At 42.0% G+C, this 19,125-nt stretch overlaps 1 protein-coding gene across 1 annotated transcript; it reads left to right on the top strand.

The window, feature by feature from the left end:
- Positions 1-10,534: 10,534 nt before the first annotated feature.
- LOC134207382 (uncharacterized) lies at positions 10,535-11,234 on the top strand. Its single transcript, XM_062683107.1, has 2 exons — positions 10,535-10,843; positions 10,899-11,234. The coding sequence occupies exons 1-2, from the start codon at positions 10,535-10,537 to the stop codon at positions 11,232-11,234; spliced, it is 645 nt and encodes a 214-aa protein (XP_062539091.1).
- Positions 11,235-19,125: the final 7,891 nt, after the last annotated feature.

Here is a 19,125-nt window from a genome sequence, read left to right on the forward strand (position 1 = left end):
TTAAAATCCTGTACCAATCAATTAGTTGAACAGAAGTTAGTAACTTTGAGTAATTCAAACAGCTGGTACAATCTAGATCTTTTACGTCTTAAACGCAAAAGAGATAAGTTGTATAAAAAATTTCGTAAAAGTAATAATGAAAATCATTGAATAGGTACCAGGTTGCGCGGAATAAATATTCGCAATGTTTAAAGCATACTCGATGCGAATATATTCAGAGGAAAATTTATCAGCATCAAAACAACAGCAAAGAGTTATGGAAAATATTAAAATCTTTGTTAAAACCTAGTTCTTGTAAACCGCGATCCATAACTTTTAATGGCACATTAGAAGAGTCAGAAGAAGTAATTGCGTCTAAATTTAATGATTATTTTGTCGACAGTGTTTCAACCATTAACCGATCTATCGAGTTAGTGGATGAACCTGACGAAATAAAACAACCAGTCAACAGTAACTTGAGATTCGAAAGTTTTCACCCCATAACATTTCAAGAACTTGAAACGATTTGTTTTAATTTAGGAAAAACGGCTGGTATTGATAATGTTAATGCTAAAATTATACAAGATTGCTTTCATGTCATCGGACACAACCTGCTGGACCTGATAAATGAATCATTGCAAACTGGGCACGTGCCGCAAGTTTGGAAGGAATCGTTAGTGATTCCAATTCAAAAGTTGCTGGAACGATTAAAGCCGAAGAGTTTCGTCCCATCAACATGTTGCACACAGTAGAGAAAATTTTAGAACTTGTTGTGAAAGGCCAGCTACTTATGTATTTAAATAGTAATAGCTTGTTAATATCGGAACAATCGGGATACCGGGAGGGTCACTCCTGCGAAACCGCTTTGAACTTGGTATTAGCTAAATGGAAAGAAAACATAGAGCGTAAAGATACGATTGCTGCTGTGTTCTTGGATCTGAAACGCGCTTTTGAAACAATTTCTAGGCCCTTATTGTTGAAAACCATAGAGCGCTTTGGAATTTCGGGTTTTACATACAATTGGTTTAAAAGCTATCTGTCTGACCGAACTCAATGAACTGCTTTTAATGATTCTGTATCTAATCCCGTGGAGAATCCCCTCGGAATGCCACAGGGAAGTGTATTGGGACCCTTTCTGTTTATTATGTATATAAATGACATGCGACGGGTTTTACGTTTTGTGATATAAACTTATTCGCAGATGATACTGTGTTATTAATTGCAGCTAGAGACTTAGAAGATGCGATTGAACGCTTGAATGAAGACTTGCATTCTTTAAGTAGATGGTTGAAGTACAAACAGTTGAAATTGAATATTAGTAAAACAAAGTATATGATTATATCGCGAAATCGTTCAATAGATAATGTCTCAGTGAAAATTGATGACGAGACACTTGATCGCGTACGGAAATTAAATATCTTGGCGTGATTATTGATGATAAATTGAAATTTGACCAACATATTGACAATGTCATCAAGAAAATAGCCAAGAAGTATGGAATCCTCTGTCGACTGAAAACGAATTAAATATTGCTAGTAAAATACGTTGTACAAATCAATCATCTCTCCTCACTTGGACTTTTGTCCTTCCATTTTGTTTTTAGCAAATCAGACACAAATATCGAGATTGCAGCGTTTGCAGAATAAGATTATGCGTTTGATTTTGAGATGTAGCAGATTCACTTCCTCAACTTTTTGTTGGATGCTTTGCAGTGGCTCTCGGTGAAGCAAAGAATTGTGTATTTGACAATGGTGTTCATTTTAAAGTAACTAACGGATTGCTGCCTCGATATTTGTGTGATCGAATTGAAAGAGGAAGTGACATTCATAGATATAACACTAGAAACGCGGAAGATATAAGAACACCGTACTTTTTGCATGGAGCTTTACAAAATTCTTTGTTTTTGTAAAGGTATCAATTATTTCAATTCGATGTCTACACATATCAAACGTGCAACTACATTATCACAGTTTAAGAGACTTTGTGTTTCACACGTGAAAGCTGCCTTTTAATCACTTTGACTTTTTATAATTCAATAATTTTGTATCTTGACGAAGTTTGACCTACGGATTGTTTGTTTGGACAATTGTATTTTTTTTATTTATTGAGGCACTGATAAACTACTTTGTTCGCCTCGATGATGATGATGGATTTTATATATATTGACGTAATTGTAATTTGACCTTTTTTTTGTGTAAGTCTACAAAAGTTTGAGTCTCGCGCGCGCAAAGCAGATATGAATGATTTTTATTAAATTTATGTACAGACTTGCGCATTTTCAACTGTTTGAATGATTCTTCGGATTAGTAATGGGCTATCTGGTAGAGTTTTGTTCCCGTGATTGATACCGAAACTTTTGATATCGACGGAGCGGTAACACAAGTTTTAGTTTTGTTGACGACTTAGATTATTAATTTTATTGATGCTTATGAGTGACAAACGTTAAGTGGGCTTGTATAAACATGAAACGCGATTCTTGGTGGAACTTTTGAAATCTGTGCGAGAGGTATCACAAGTTTTGCATTTTAGTATAAACTCGAAGTATCACTACCGATGCTTATGAGAATCTGTAGATGAAAACAACAGTTTTTTTCTTAATTTACATTTTTTGCTGGATAGTAATGGAAAGTTATGTAATTCATATCTGTGATGGTAATCAGATCGTTTTTGTTTTTTTGCAAATCTGATTAAATTGTTATATCAAATTCAATTAATTATCTTAAAGATAAATCGTCTAGCTCAAACCTTTGTAGGGGTATGTGGCGGGACCATCATCATCATCATCTTTTCACTTATGTGCGTGTTGTGCTGTTTTTGGTTCCCTGGAGGTATCGCAAAATTCGTTTGGTCGTAATCCAATGAAAAGCTTCCCTGGGTTGCTACAGTACTGGCAAGCCACGTTAACTGCATGGCAGATATCCGGTCTTGTAGATAATGCTAAATACTGCAAGCCTTCTACCAGCTCTCGGAATGGGACTGTTTCCATTTCTTTTCGCTCTTGTTAGAATTTCGGACACATCTCTTTAGTCTGGGGGTCCCGTAGCGTAGTTGGCTACACGTTCGCCTTACAAGCGGATGGTCATGGGTTCGATTCCCAGACCCTCCACCAAACCCTCGTCAGTCGCCGGATCCGCAGGCCATACGGTGGAGTTTGGGTGACGCGCCTTACCGTCACGGCTGCCTGATGACAACTGACAACTTGTTCTTCTCGGAGGCATTCCTCCAACGTTACCCGGATAAATGGCAACCGAACAATACAACGTTTATTGGATACACGACATGCAATTGAGTCATTTTTGACCACCATTCGGGCGTTTTGCCCCAGGCCTATTTTTGAAACATTTTTCAAATGCGGTAGAAAATCATGAAAACCTTATTGTTTTGAATAGGAGATCATTGTGAAATGTAGCTGGGTTTGTAAATGTTGCACCTATACTTTGAAATGGTTGGGTATTTTTGTTTATATGGGCGAAAACATCGAAAAAACTTAAGGGGTGCATTTTGGACCGTTCTCCCCTAGATCTCGGCACAATAGCGGTTAAGTAACACAGAGTGCCTGGTTGTATCCGAGACACGACCGCCAATTGGACGTAGGATTACGTGAAGTGTAGAAGATTTTATTTTGAAATTCTGAATATATTCCTTGGCGCTGATTTTCGAAGATGGGGCTGTAAATTCAATCTGGGTTGGAGTATCCTCGGCATGTCTCATATCCTGGAAATTAATGGGCGAAAACCCGATTGTTACTATAAACTCATTTCTGTTTATAACTATAAGCACAGTATTAAAGAAACAGAAGATCGGTAAACAACAACCTTGACAACAACTTCCTCTGTGAATGTTTGATGGCCCTGAAAAGGCCGTTTGTTTATGTTGGCTTGAAGCCTTTGAAGCTTGAAGAAGTGATGTACGCCGGGGTCCCGATGAATGTTAAAGGCTGTATCAATCACTGTTGGGCTGAATCTGTAGAAAACGAAGAAAAGAACAAAACGGAAAGAATGTTTCATATTAAATACATTATGATCCAAATATAAATTTAGTTACCAAATACTCAAGCTTTATTTTCATTATTTTTGCTATGGACTGTACGGCTGATGTCAATGATTGGTCATTCAGGTTGAAATCGAACGTTTTGGCAGATGAACTAGCGGAAAAACGACGATCAGTGACGTTAATTCACTTCACTGGGATGGCATTGGTTCTAGAATAAAATAACAAAACTGATGAAGAGAAATTATGATTCTGAAAAGAAGAAGTTTTCAGTAATGCACCTTCCCAATCACAAGCAGCAACAAAACCGAAGTAGAATTTAGAGAAAATTTCATTTCATTGCTGCTGACCCCAAGCCACTCGATAAGTTACCGCTAAAACGCGATAGACACCATCATGCGAATTAATTTTCGCAGCACCCCCCTCCGAAGAGCGCTTGCGCTGCTGCCGACGCCAAGCGATAAAAATTTGCACTTTGAAGAAGTAAAAGAAGAAAAAGAAGAAGAGCCCATGGTTATGTACAAAAGCACTGGCATCGAACGAACTAAAGGTGGAGCAAGCAAGCCGATGCCAAGCGATGATAATTTGCACTTTGAAGAAGTAAAATAAGAAGAAGAAGAAGGAGAAGAAAAGGCCCTGGTTATGTACAAAAGCACTGGCATCAAACGAAAGAAAGGCGGTGCAAGCAAGCCAATGCCAATGATATGGCTCCCAAAGGGGAGGGGCCTCGGACTCAATGCAAACGTATTCTGACAAGCCGAAGTCTGGTTTTCTCGTAAAATCCGCAAGACAATTGCATCACAGCGCCGACCAGACATCACCGGCGGTGGAAAGGCTGCGAAGAAGGCAGCAGCGATGATGGTTGCTACGGGCGATGGCAGTGACGATAATTGCTACGAGCGGCGGCAGCAAGGCTCAAAGAAACGTCATCAAAGACGTCTCATCGAAGGCGTTGAGCATTATAAACAGCCTTGTAAACGACATATTCGCGCGTGTTGAGCTGGCCAAGCCCGCCGTTTCGGAGGGTTTCAAAGTCGTCACCAAGTAAGTCAGCTCCTAGTGAATGAACGAGGAAGTAGCTTCACTTAAAACGGCCCTTTCCAGGGCCACAGTTCCACTCAAAGGGGAGAGGAATTTTCGTACCGCGCAAGCCGGAAATCAAAGTTTTGAAATGAATTTCCACTACTGATGCCACTGTCAGCCAATTCATGATTTTCCGCTGGAACACGATTGACGTCATCCATTCTAATACATTGTCTTGCAACGTCTCCCTGCAAGGAGCGTATGGGCTGCTACCGATAAAGAATTTTGCCCGTCACCAAGTGATTATGATTTGCATTTCTTGCAAATTTTTGTCTCGGCTCAACCTTCTCTCGTGTAAAAGTAAAAAGATGATTTTGTTTCCAATGACGCGCCTTTTCAACAATAAACATCAAGTATACCGAAATCAGAATCTAAGGAAAATCTCATTTGACTACTACCGCAACTCAATGATGTGAGACATCATCATTGTTTACTCCCGCACTTTTACTGCTACCTATTCCAAAGTTCTACCGTCGCCAAGCGGTTTTGATTTGCACTTTGAAGAAAATATATCGGCTCTACATTCTCTTGCGTACAATGGTAGATTTGACAAGAATCGATTTTGATCCTCAATGAACCTTTCTAATCATTCATAGCAAACAAACGCTATTCACTTTTCTGCTAAATAGCCACTATTAAGAAAACATTTTTTCATTGGCGCCACTAGTATCCGGGGACCGTAATCGATGCCATTTTTGCAATCAACTCTTTCTTCTCATAAAATTTTAATCCTGAGAAGAACCGAGAGATCTGAGAAGAATCGATCTTTCCACAATGCGCCACTAACAGTAACTAAACGATAGTCCGAAGATTGTTGCTTTTGGCGATGGCCTCTCGATGTTCCGCTTTCTGCTGAGACTGCTGCTACGGGCGTCATCGTTGTGCCCGCTCTCCGAGAAAATTTAATTGAACTGAGGATTGGAGTCGAGCCCGTAAGTTGCACGATTTTGATGTCTGTGCTTGCGATGCACATACGCGATTGGTTAGTTTACCGATTTTTCAGTGCCTAGTAAAATTCAATTTTTCAATAGTTTAGCACCTTGAATGCATTTTTTCGATAGTTGAGCAAAATCTTAAAGAGTTCGTCGATCGATTAACATCAAAATCTTTAAAATCGGTTAAAAGACGACTGAGTTATTAGCCCATACTTCCTGACCACTTTTCGAGGCGGTCTCAGATTTGAAACTGCAGAATGACCCCCCTATGTTCCGGAAAGACGTAATCCTACGTCAAAAAACTACTTCGTAATGAGTCAGCAAGCGTTCACTTGAATTAGTTGACCTTCCGGAGAGAGATGGCCCATTCGACAATGTCACAGTTCGAATCGGGTTTGACAAAATTCGCAAAAAAAATCTTAGTTTCAACTAGCTTGTAAAGACCTTCCGTTTCCCCACCAAGCGCTACAACGTTGTTCCTTGAATCTCGTACTTTACAGTTGTTCTTTGTGAGCTCCATGCGATATCCTCTTTAACATATCATACTTACACAAAGCAAATTGATTGCCAAGTCTGACACTCGGACGCGGAGTGTCCAATCTTTCTACAACGAAAACACTTCACCTCAAATTAGTCCACCGGCTTCCTTGATGATCCCTGATTGGAATAGAAAGCATCTTCAATTTCGCTTGATCTTAAACTGCTTGCAATTTCACCTCTTGCATTATCTTCGCCTTGACGTTGTCCGCCATTTATGCAACTCCCGACGACTCCAAACCTAGAATCATCGGATCGTATTTATTCGGCAGGCCCTTCAGCAGCAAACTCGTCATCCAAGCATCGTTCACTTTAAAACCAACTTCCGCTAATTGATTACAGGATAAGGAATTCTGGTAAGCCGCCTCGGTAGACCAATCTTCCGGGTGGATTCACTATCTTCCAACGTGCTGCGCAGGTTATCCCAAGTTTTTTTTTTTTGCCGTTTTGCCTTCTGCACTAGACCATAGATGCTCCGGTCAATACTAAAACAAATTGTCGCCAGTGCTTGCTCCGAGATATCTTCGCTTACTTCCTGACCTCCAGCTACCCGTTCCTTTACAGCCATTTTGGTTGGAAACGACCCGGAATTGTAGGTTTCAGATCCTCGCAAAACCTCTCTGACTGGAAACGACAAGGAGCCTCCAGGAACTCTTAAACCGGTACCACTAGATTGTGCCGCAAATACGCCTCTTCCATTACCGACAGGATCAGTGCTACGATTAGACGAACGTCATACGGACATACGGAAGCAGATGAAGCGTGTTATTCGGTGGAAGCCGAAAAGCGACCGAATTTGTTCGTTAAGAATGAAGAGCATCCATGCCCCAACGAACGATAAACCTGATGACGAGATGTGTTCTATTTCTATGAGAGATATGATAAGGCCTACGGAGAGTGCCCAACACACGATGTAAAGATTGTCATTGGGGGTGCAAATGCGCAGATCGGAAGGGAAAGTATCATTGGTACGGGAAGCCTTCATTCCGCTACCAATGATAATGGTCGTGACCTATGCTGCTGCTAGAGGGATGGCAATCAGCAGTACCTACTTCACACGTAAGAATATCCGCAAACACACGTAGCAACATCCGAGTGGAAACACTTGTTCACAGATAGACCACGTGCTGATTGAAGGACAGCATTTCTCTGATGTAAGGTTCTTCAGAGACCCGAACATTGACACTACCTTGTAGTTGCAAAAATTCTGTCGCCACTTTCCCGCGTTACGAATTCACGAACCAACAGAACGATGCGTTTCAATTTCCAACGTTTGTCAGTTGGAACCACCCCAGAAAAAAAAAGGCAACACGAAGAGAGTGTGATAGCTAAAGCGCAGAAGAACATGTATAGAAACGATCAGAGCATGAAATATTCACTTTCATGAAGCAGATTCACTCTGACTTTTGACATTCGTGTTTTGATTATTCAAAACATAGAATGACTTACTCAGTTTACTTCTTCATAAATTCATTCAATTGATTACCACTGAGTATGGTAACTGCGCGCGAAAAAACAAAATTAGCCTTGATTATATTGACATTTGGCGCTAAAAATGCCCCTCAATTGAACTCGGGATTAGATAGCGTGTATTTATTTAAATCATCAAACATGTGTTCAGTTTTACGATTATTTAATAATTTGTGATATTTAAATAAATACTCACTGACCCATATTCATTCTGAAAATTGACGGTGCAGAGCCGAATATGAATATGTTCAGAAGTGAAGTGACAAAGAAGGCCGATGGGCTTCATAAAAAATAATCGAATATTTAAAGCTCTGGAAACGATATGCGGAGGTTTTACGCATTTGTCAATGGCGCGCGACATAAGACTTCGCCTGTGCTCGCCATGTGCAATGACCAAGAGGGGAATTTGCTGACAGACAAGACTATGGTGGCAGCCAGGTGGAAGGAGCACTTCGAAGATTTGTTGAACGGTGAAAATGAAGGAGTATTGAGGAGCAGGATGGACATAGTCGGCGACGGTCAAGCTGTGGAACCACCAACGCTGGACGAGGTAAAGAAGGCTCTAAACGAGCAGAAAAACAGTGAAGCTGCTGGGAAGGACGAAATCCTGGTCGAGCTTCTCAAACACGAAAGTGAGCAGCTGCATCAATCGATCCATCACATTATCCAGAAAATATGGGAAGATGATGAACTGGCTGGTTGGATGGCCCCATATGCCCAATCTATAAGAAAGGGCACAGACTCACAATTACTCGGCATACAAAATTCTGTCGCATGAGGAGTCCTTCGTCAGTGAATACCAGGCAGGTTTTCGTGAGGGCCGATCAACGACGGATCAGATGTTTAGCCTGCGAATGATCCTTGATAAATCCTGGGAGTACAACTTGCAGACTCACCATCTGTTCATTGATTTCAAAGCAGCGTTCGATTCAGTGAAGAGAAACGAACTGTGGCAGATAATGTCCGAACATGGTTTTCCGGCGAAACTGATTAGACTGATACGTGCAACGCTGGATGGCTCGAAATTAAGTATTCGGATTGCAGACGAATTGTCAACCTCGTTTGTGACCTTAGACATTGCACTCGAGAGCGCTATTAGCGCGTGCGTGAGTTGTTGAAGGATTTGTTTACCTTAGGTCTTGCAATATGCAGACGGAAACGAAATTTGCTCCATATAAAACTATTCTACCAATGGCCCTTTATGGACATGAAAGATGGACATTAAAAGAGGCGTACCGGAAAGTTTTCGAGGTTTTCGAGAGAAAAGTGCTGCGTACAATACTCGGAGGGAAACTAGAAAATGGTGTGTGACGCAGACGCATGAATCATGAGCTGTATCATGTATACAAAGAAGAAAATATTGCGAATCATATATGTTCACTATTATCCTAGAAAATTGAATTACTAAATGAATTAATAAATTAAATGAATTAATCCGAAGTACAAAATATAAGACAAACACAATGTTTTAAAACTTAAAATTAAGAATAAATAGGTAATATGAAATCTGTTATACGGATAAAACTTAAAACATTATACTTGAACACTCCTAAATCATGCATACGATACTGATAACATTGATAACATCGAATTGCGCACAACACACATATCAACACGAACGTTAGGTGTATTGGTCCTAAAAACAACATGTATAGTTAGGTGTTTTTGATCAATATAGTTAGTAACCAAACGATCTCGGTTGAAATACATACGTTTCGTTAAGAACCTTCACGCGAGCTCAATTGCGAGTAGATTTCAAGGGAAAACTGGCTCTTATTTCGAAATTGCGGAAAAGGTGTTAGCTGGTTGCAGTTCAAATTAGAAAATCGAGGCCTATCCAATTAGTTTACGTAATTTGGGTGGTGCTATATGGTACCATTTTATCTCGTTTCTCGGTACATGTGATCGTTGGCTACGGACGGAGAATCTTCACACACGATCTGTGCAGCCAAGAATATCATCACGAAGAAGGATAACAGGTCGGTGGAGTGATTGATGGTGTGATAGAAGGAGTAATCAGTAGGTCTACGGAAGCAAGGTTAGTGCTATCAAACCCAAACGAATTTCTGGATTGCTGTTGATATTTTCGGACTGTTTCCTGCTTTGGAGATTATTTCAAAATTACAAGGCCTGTTGTTGACAGGTACAAGGTTAGTACCTGTTCAACCGATATCAAATCATAAGCCAGTGCTATTTGGGGTTATATTTTCTTTTCTTGGATTCAACTGGGCCGTTGGAGTTTCCCTAATAAGGGAATTGTTTGCTGCAATACAGCCTACATTGCTGGTTGCACTTTTTGGTATTCAGGGAAACGCCAGAAATCGAAGTACGACGACGAGCAATTAAGGTGTGCTGGTACACGGGGGCCGGTGGAAGCCGCTGTTACTAGAATACAAGGCCTTGTTGAGACAGGCCTCAGGTGAGTACCTGTCCAACTGCCCCACTTGGAGTCTTACAGTTCTTCTTGGTTCGTTTCCATTTTCATTCTCGGTCGTCATCGTTCGTACTTCGACTTGCTGTGCTGGTAGTGGTTGTGGGAAATGACTGAAGAGAAAATTAAAGAAAAAGTGAAAAAGCGGGAGCGCATTGTCTGGTCCTTAAAACGACATGCGCAATATCTGAGTAGTTTTGTACCAGATGTACATACGGAGGAAGTTCAATCGAGGCTGGACAAGATTGAGACGAAGTTTGAAGAATTTGAAGAGGTTCTGGAGGAAATTGCGGAACTGGATGTGGAAGGCGCCTATGAAGAGGACTGCACCACGTCCTACGAGGAATTTGAGAAGCCGTCTTCGGGCAGCTTTGCTGGCGAAATTACCAACGGAGACGCATGGGGACTTGAACAACACGTTAACACGGAATGGACAGCCTATAGGAGCACAAACTGGAGTACGTCTACCGCAGATTTCTCTACCGGAATTTGACGGTGACTACAAGCAATGGCTATCGTTTAAGTCTACGTATGTGTCGCTGATTCACGATTCCGGAGAGCTCAGCGACGTTCAAAAGTTCCACTATTTAAAGTCGGCGCTCAAATGGGAAGCTGCGAAACTTATTGAATCACTGTCGCTCACCAATGACAACTATCTCATCGCTTGCAGTACGATTACGAAGCGGTATTCCAATGAGTACCTGTTGAAGAAGAGGCATCTTCAGGCGCTGATGGAATATCCGAAGGTGAAGAAGGAGTCGTATGCAGCTATCTGCATGCTCTGGTTGATGAATTCGAACAGCGGTTGAAAATCTTAAAGCAATTAGGAGAGAAGACCGACGACTGGGGGTCAATGATCGTTCGCTGGATGTGCTCCAAATTGGACGCAAAGACACTTCAACTTTGGGAAGACCACGCTGCGTCTACCAAGGATCCGACGTTCACGATGTTGGTGAATTTCCTGGAGAAGAGGACAAAGGTTCTCGAAGCGGTTTCGTCGAACGTTGAATTGAAGAGCTGTATGCAGAAGATGGAAGTGAAGCGTCGAAAGGTAATAGTTCATTCTGTTACCGATGGGGATAAAAGTTCTCTAGTCTGTTCTTGTTGTGGAGAGTCGCATTTCTTAGGAAGATGCGGCAAATTTTTGAAAATGACGCTGAAGGAGCGGCTGCAGTTCATCAACAACAAGCGGCTTTGTAGCAATTGCATGAAGTCTGGACATTGGGTACGGGATTGCGCATCAAAGTTCAGCTGCCGAGACTGTGGAAAAAAGCATAATTCGTTGATTCATCCAGGATTCCCGTTAAGCAGCAGCGGTTCTGGTACTAGTGAGAACCCCGTGGGTAAATCGAAGAAGGCACGAAACGAAAAAACGGTTACATCCAATGTGGCGGCCAACGATGTGGGATCTGAAGACGAAGGCGGTTGGAGCGGTTGGTACATACAATGTAGGGATAGGGATCAAAGGCGGAAGCATTTCAAGCGTACTATTGTCTACAGTGGTGCTGGTAATTCGGGACCAACATGGAAGGAAACATTTGGCTCGAGCGTTGCTAGACTGCGGATGTCAAGTTAATATTATCAGCGAGCGGTTATGCCAGATGCTAAGCTTGAAACGTCGAACAATAAGTGTGCCAATTTGTGGTGTAGGAGAAGCGGAGACACGAGCGAGATATTTAGTTAACACTCTAGTCAGTTCTCGCATTCAAGACTTCTCCGTAGGAATGGAGTTACTTGTTCTTCAGAAGGTGACATCGAACTTAACGTCGCCACAATGGTCGGATTCGTCAAATTTCACGACATAAATCGATAACTCGGAAACTATCAGTGCTAGAGTTTTGACGTCTTCAGAAGAAATGATCTACAAGAAAAGATTTATTTTTGGTGTTAGTTGCCATTAGGGTGGCCCTTTTGTAATTTTTTTTGTAAATCTATTTTTTTAACCTTTTGAGTTAGGAGATCATATTATTCTACAAAGTTATAGAGAATTTAATTCTAAGCATTTTTGCTTAATAAACATTTATTTTATCTCATATAGGTAATGTTTTATGACAAAATTACTAAATTTAGATAGGGTGGCTCCGAAAAAAATAGTTTTTAGCTTCCACTTTCACCAATTCAAAATATTTTCAAAAACTGTCTAAGCATCGCTTCACGGTCTTTGGAAAGTGCATCTTTTGGTTACATAAGATGGTTGATAGCTTCATTTTCAAGCATATTATAAGCGTTTTTTCATGAAAAAGTGATATTTTTCTAAGCATTCTACTGCAGTTAGTAGCAAATATTAGCAAACATTTCAATCGTATTCTGAAAGTATACATGCAGGCCCATCAAATCCATGGTATTTCATTTGTCCATCTTTGTCCACTTTTGTTTGAAAATTATATTGATTTTTGTATGAAAAATCAGCTATTCCATGGAAAACACATATACCATATCTCTGTTTTACGCAATATTTAGTAGAAACATTCTTTTTCGAAAATGAATAAACTCACTTTTTTGTTTTGTCCGATACACTAATCTCGATCCAGGGTGGTCAAAAAAATCAACATTTTTGAAAAAATATTTTTTTAAAACATAATTTTTGAACTACTAGACCGATTATCAATGTTCATGGAATCACCTGTAGTCATTGGAGACCCTCACTTAGAAACTGCGAAAATGGAATGGTTCTGCGAATCAACTTGAATTTTATGGTTTTGGTTTTTGCCACAAAAGTAGCGCTCTTAAGCATTTATTTTCTGTACCTTATATATCTTGAAAATCGGTTCAGTTGTTAAAATATCAAAATGATTTTTTCGACTACTTTTCCACACGAGTTGATTTAAATATTTTAGATAAAGAACGATTCTTCGTGGGCTTTGTGGCCGTGCGGTTAGCGACGTCAATCGTCTAGACGCATGTGATATGGAGCATGGGTTCGATTCCCGCCCCGATAAGAAGGGAACTATTCGTGATCGAAAAATTCTTCACCGGTCCACTGAGTATTATGTGTCCTGTCCGTTGTCTAGGTGTTCAGTCTATACGACCTCTGGTCGAAGACTGTGTTTCTGTCTTTTATTCTACCGAATATTGGGAAAACCCTAAAGATGGTATAAGTGTTCACATGAAATTCCTTATTTTTCATACACAAATCAATATAATTTTCAAACAAAAGTGGACAAAGATGGACAAATGAAATACCATGGATTTGATGAGCCTGCATGTATACTTTCAGAATACGGTTGAAATGTTTGCTAATATTTGCTACTAACTGCAGTAGAATGCTCAGAAAAATATCACTTTTTCATGAAAAAACGCTTATAATATGCTTGAAAATGTAGCTATCAACCATCTTATGTGACCAAAAGATGCGCCTTCAAAGACCGTGAAGCGATGCCTAGACAGTTTTTGAAAATATTTTGAATTGGTGAAAGTGGAAGCTAAAAACTATTTTTTTCGGAGCCACCCTATCTAAATTTAGTGATTTTGTCATAAAACATTACCTATATGAGATAAAATAAATGTTTATTAAGCAAAAATGCTTAGAATTAAATTCTCTCTAACTTTGTAGAATAATATGATCTCCTAACTCAAAAGGTTAAAAAAATAGATTTACAAAAAAAATTTACAAAAGGGCCACCCTAATGGCAACTAACACCAAAAATAAATCTTTTCTTGTAGATCATTTCTTTCGAGTTATCGATTTATGTCGTGAAATTTGACGAATCCGACCATTGTGCGTCGGTGCAAATACCCATGACACATTGGAAAATACCAGAGAATATCCAACTCGCCGATCCAAACTTGAACGTCAGTAATCGGATCGATCTTCTGATAAGAGCAGAGCATTTCTATCGTTTCTTATTCGAAGGAGACAAAAAGAGGATTACGCTGGGTCCGGGGCTGCCTATGCTGATCAATTCAGTTTTTTGTTGGATAGTTACGGGGAAAGTTTCCGAAACTCAGAGGAAGGCAGTAAGTTGCTGTGTAGCGACGGCTCCTGACAATTTGCAAGCACAGTTGTGCAAGTTCTGAGAGATCGAGTGCAATGAAGAGCGGATACCTTGGACAAAGGAGGAACATGACAGTGAAGAACATTTCGTACGGACTTTCAGTCGCACGGAGGACGGTCGATATGTAGTACGGCTACCGAAACACGTGAACATCGAGCAAATGTTGGGTGAATCTTGTGCGATGGCTTTATCAAGATATCGAAAATTGGAGCAACAGCTGGGATGGAATACAAACAAGCGTCTGCAATACAATGCATTCATGCAAGAATATCTGGATCTAGGGCATATGAGGAACTCCTGAAAGACAGAAGCGGCAAACTCTAGAAAGGTCTACTACTTGCCGCATCACGCAGTGCTGAAAGAATCAAGCACTACAACAAAGGTTCGCGTTGTTTTTGACGGATCAGTTTTTGACGGACAGTTGCTATTCATTGAACGACGCTCTTCTAAAGGATCCCATAGTTCCAGATGAACTTCTAAGCCTGCTTGTTCGGTTTCGGAAGTACGAGGTGGCATTAGTTGCAGACATTGAAAAGATGTACAGGCAGGTGCAAGTACATGCTGAAGACACCAGATTGCAGCGCATCTGCATCAATTAGCAGCCGATGAAGGAGCAGATTATCCAGATGCCGTTGAAGCTATACTTCACGATTTTTATGTAGATGACTACATCGGTGCAGCATCCAGCATAGACGAGACAATCCAATTCCAAAGAAACCTCGATATGCTGGTGATGAAAGGCCGTTTTGCTTTGCGCAAATGGTGTTCCAATCGGTCAGAAGTTCTGGCAGGCATACCGGCCGAGCAACTTGGAACCAACTTATCGCTTTCTTTCGAAATAGGCTCGGACGAGAAGGTGAAGGCCTTAGGAATCACCTGGGAGCCCATGACATGAGCCAACATAGACAACGAGCAAGCTTGGACGAGAAGAAGCATCCTGTCTTCGATAGCCAAGATCTTCGATCCATTGGGATTGATATCGCCGGTGATCGTTTCTGCGAAAATAATGATTCAAGAGCTTGTGTTGCTCAATACAGGATGGAATGCAGCAGTTCCCGTCGAGATCAACGAGAAATGGAAGCAGTTTCACGCGCAACTAGGTGATATTTCTGAATTGCGGATCAGCAGGTCGCTTTTGTTTCTAATTGGACTGATATTCAATTCCACTGCTTCGCTGATGCTTATATCCTAGCCTACGGTGCATGTTTCTACGTCCGCACGACGAATGCAGCGGGAAGCGTACGGATCGAGCTGCTCTCTTCGAAATCGCGCGTTGCGCCGCTCAAGAGACTGACATTGCCGAGGCTGGAACTTTGCGCCGCTAAGGAAGCTGCGTTTCTACACATGAAAGTGACTAAATCTCTCTCAATGCAAGATGTACGATCTTTTTTCTGGTCCGACAGTACAATCGTACTGCACTGGTTACGAGCCCCGCCAAATTCTTGGCAAACTTTCGTGGCCAATAGAGTTTCGACGATTCAAACCACCACCTACCCACATTCTTGGCGTCATGTAGCAGGGAAGAAGAATCCTGCCGATTTGGTATCACGAGGAATGGCGGTCAGCGATTTTCTCAATAGTCAATTGTGGAAACAAAGGCCCACATGGTTGCGTAACGACGAGGAAGAATGGCCTAATCCTGGCGATGACTGCATTCCAGTGGAAGAACAGTTGGAGATTCGTAAGGTGGTGCGCATGATCAAAGTCGCCGAACCACCCAATGAGTTATTCAGCTTGCGTTCATCATTACCTTCTTTAATTCGTGTCGTCGCCTACTGTCGTCGTTTTGCTCACAACTGTCGCAATGTTAACGATAGAAACATTTCTATTGCTTTGTATCCTGAAGAAATACAATCGGCGAAGATGGTTTTAACTCGCATCGCTCAGAAGGAATGATTTCCGAAGGAGATCAAAGTGTTGCAACGACAACAGCGGATCCATCGCAAATCGAGCCAGAAAAGACTCTCTCCTTTTCTTGACAACGACGGAACTATCAGAGTTGGTGGATGCTTACGTTTTTCAAAAGAACACTATACTGCAAGACATCCCGCTGTATTACCGAATCACCACCCTTTCACTGACCTTGTCGTACAGTTCTTCCATTCCCAAAACTTTCACTGCGGTCCTCAGCTCACGTTGGCTGAAATACGACAGCAGTTTTGGCCTATACACGGAAAAAGTGTCGTCAACGCAGTGCTTCGCAAGTGCGTCAAATGTTTTCGAATCAATCCAACGCCAATCCAACAGCCCATGGGGCAGCTACCGGCGGGCCGCGTTCGTCCAGGACGCCCATTTTTGATCACAGGCGTTGATTATTGCGGACCATTTTGGTTGAAACCTCCTCGTCGAAACACTGCTGCACCGAAAGTGGCAGTTCATTCCTCCGCGCGCTCCCAACTTTGGATGCCGCAGTGTGCTCCGTAAAAACTGCTCTGAAAAAAGAAGTCGGTATGCATCAATTGTCTTACGAAGACTTCATCACACTGTTGGTGCAAATCACCGCTACACTGAACTCCAGACCTCTGTCGCCTCTATCAGATGACCCCACTGAATTCGAAGCCCTTACCCCCGCTCATTTCTTAATTGGTTCAGTCATGAAAGCTTTTCCTGAGTCTGATCTGACCAACATTCCCACAAACCGTCCTGACCACTACTAGCAAACCCAGCACATGTTCCAGAACTTTTGGCAGCGATGGAGTAAGCAATACCTTACGCAGCTGCAGGTTGTTACGAAGGACTTGTCGATCAACTTAATCGAGGTCGGTAAAATTGTTGTGCTGCGAGAAGACAACCTGCCACCACTTTGCTGGCCGCTGGCGCTGGCAAGGATCATCAGCTTGCACCCAGGCTCAGACGGGATAGTACGAGTTGTTACGGGGAAGACGGCGAATGGAGTATATAAGCGGGCAGTAAACCGCATATGTCCACTACCAACTGATGATATGGATCGCACAACTTCAGTGTTGCCATCGAATTCAAATTCTTTTCTTTCTTTTAATTCTTCGTTAAGAACCTTCACGCGAGCTTAATAAAAGCAGATTGGTTTTGCATAAACAATAAAAAATGTTTTAAACTACACATCGCAAAATAAGTGGAAAGTACAACTAGAAAGAACTTCACTGTCATAAGACGAAAAGAACTTGTCTAGAAGTGATAGACTGTAGTGTGGTGTCCGGTGATTCAAATTCAATCGGTTCAGTCTTTCGCAACCAACGAACTTCAGTGGGCTTAGTGCGAATGTCGGAAGAAAGAATGGCGAAATAAATGGAGAGAATATGAGAAGAAATATGACAACGCAGGTTGCACTGAGTCTTCTTCGGGAAAATTGATTAAATTAAAATTTTATTATTTCACTCTGGTAGCCCTAGTCCTAATCCGCAACAGCATCGCCTCTAAGGCAGCGCGATAAGGCAGAAGCAAGCAGAAGCAAACGAGCACAACAGAAAATAAAGCAAATCCATATAAAAATATATAAAAAAAATCAAAAAAATAAGAAAGCCCAAACCAACCGAGTGAAAGGAGTAAGAAGATTCGGGTCGAGAACCTTTCGCCTGCTCGATCCAACGGGCGGCAGCTGTGGTGGTTCCTCAAATCGGCCCAACCAGCGGGCAACGATCGGCCGTGGAGCAACCCTACCGACCGGGTCTTATTTTGGTCTCGGTTTCTCGTCGAGCAGGAAAATTCTACGACGCAAAAACTGCAACTCGATTATACTATACACAAGATCGCGTGGTAGTGGACTGGCGGTCTCAGGACGAGAGGGTGCGCGGGTCCGCACACCCGCCCCTGCTCGGTCCGGCCAACAAAACACACTCGGATAGTAGGTCGATCGGGTGTCAAGCGCGGGGTCCCAATCACATCGGTGGTGTGCCTACTACGATTCGGTGGGTGACCGGTTTGCTTGATTTGTTTTCGTTGCGTCTCGCTCTTGGGCCCGGGCGAACCGAACGAGACGGATGATGCACACTGGCGGTTGGCTCGGTGCGCCGTAATCATGGGTTGTTGGCGTGTTGGACTCGAAGCCCGGAGAAGGTAAAGTATAGGAAAATGAGCCGAGAGTGAGACAATCAAAAAGTGGCATAAATAAACACAAGTCATGACAACAGGGGTCCGTCCAGGCCCGGCCGTGTTTTGTGCGTTTGAATGTGCTGCTGCTCGGAACAGAAGGAGGAAGAAAAGCAGGCCACTATATTGGTCTGGATCTTGGGACAACGACGACGACGACGACGAGGACAGGAGGATCGGTTGTGATCCGTGCACAATAATATTGTGAGGAGCTGTGCTGGAGATGATGGAGAAGGACGAGGAAGGAGCTGCCGGAGAGATCATGCGATGCACGTGTTTCGAAAACTGGTTTTCGCCTGGCAGGTCAGAACATCTGGAGGAGGGCACATGGAGGAAGAGGGGCACTGGCTGTTCGGTTGGTTTGCATGCATCTGTGTACTTCTCTCGCAGCTTAAGGGCTAGATCGGGAAGATTGGGAAGAAGATCAAGAAACAAATCGGATGGATGGCGTTGGATTGTTTTTTCGTTACTGAAAAGAAGATGTGAACCCTAAGAAATTGGACGATGACGACGACACGGTTCAATGGGAACGGCGAGGGCAGGGGAGAAATGAGATGAGATGGACAAATTATAATGTGTGTGCTATAAATTTAAATACAAATAAACAAGTTGGAAAAGCGGGGCGAGATTAGGAATAGCA

The sequence above is a fragment of the Armigeres subalbatus genome, chromosome 1 (genome assembly GCF_024139115.2).
Source record: "Armigeres subalbatus isolate Guangzhou_Male chromosome 1, GZ_Asu_2, whole genome shotgun sequence".
In the NCBI taxonomy this organism is placed as follows: Eukaryota; Metazoa; Arthropoda; class Insecta; order Diptera; family Culicidae; genus Armigeres; species Armigeres subalbatus.

What these genes read in the sequence shown, in the direction of transcription:
- LOC134207382 (XM_062683107.1), top strand. Translation starts at nt 10,535, where the DNA reads ATGACTGAAGAGAAAATTAAAGAAAAAGTGAAAAAGCGGGAGCGCATT. An exon ending in CATGGGGACTTGAACAACAC is followed by an intron (nt 10,844 to 10,898) that starts GTTAACACGGAA and finishes CGTCTACCGCAG; the next exon opens with ATTTCTCTACCGGAATTTGA.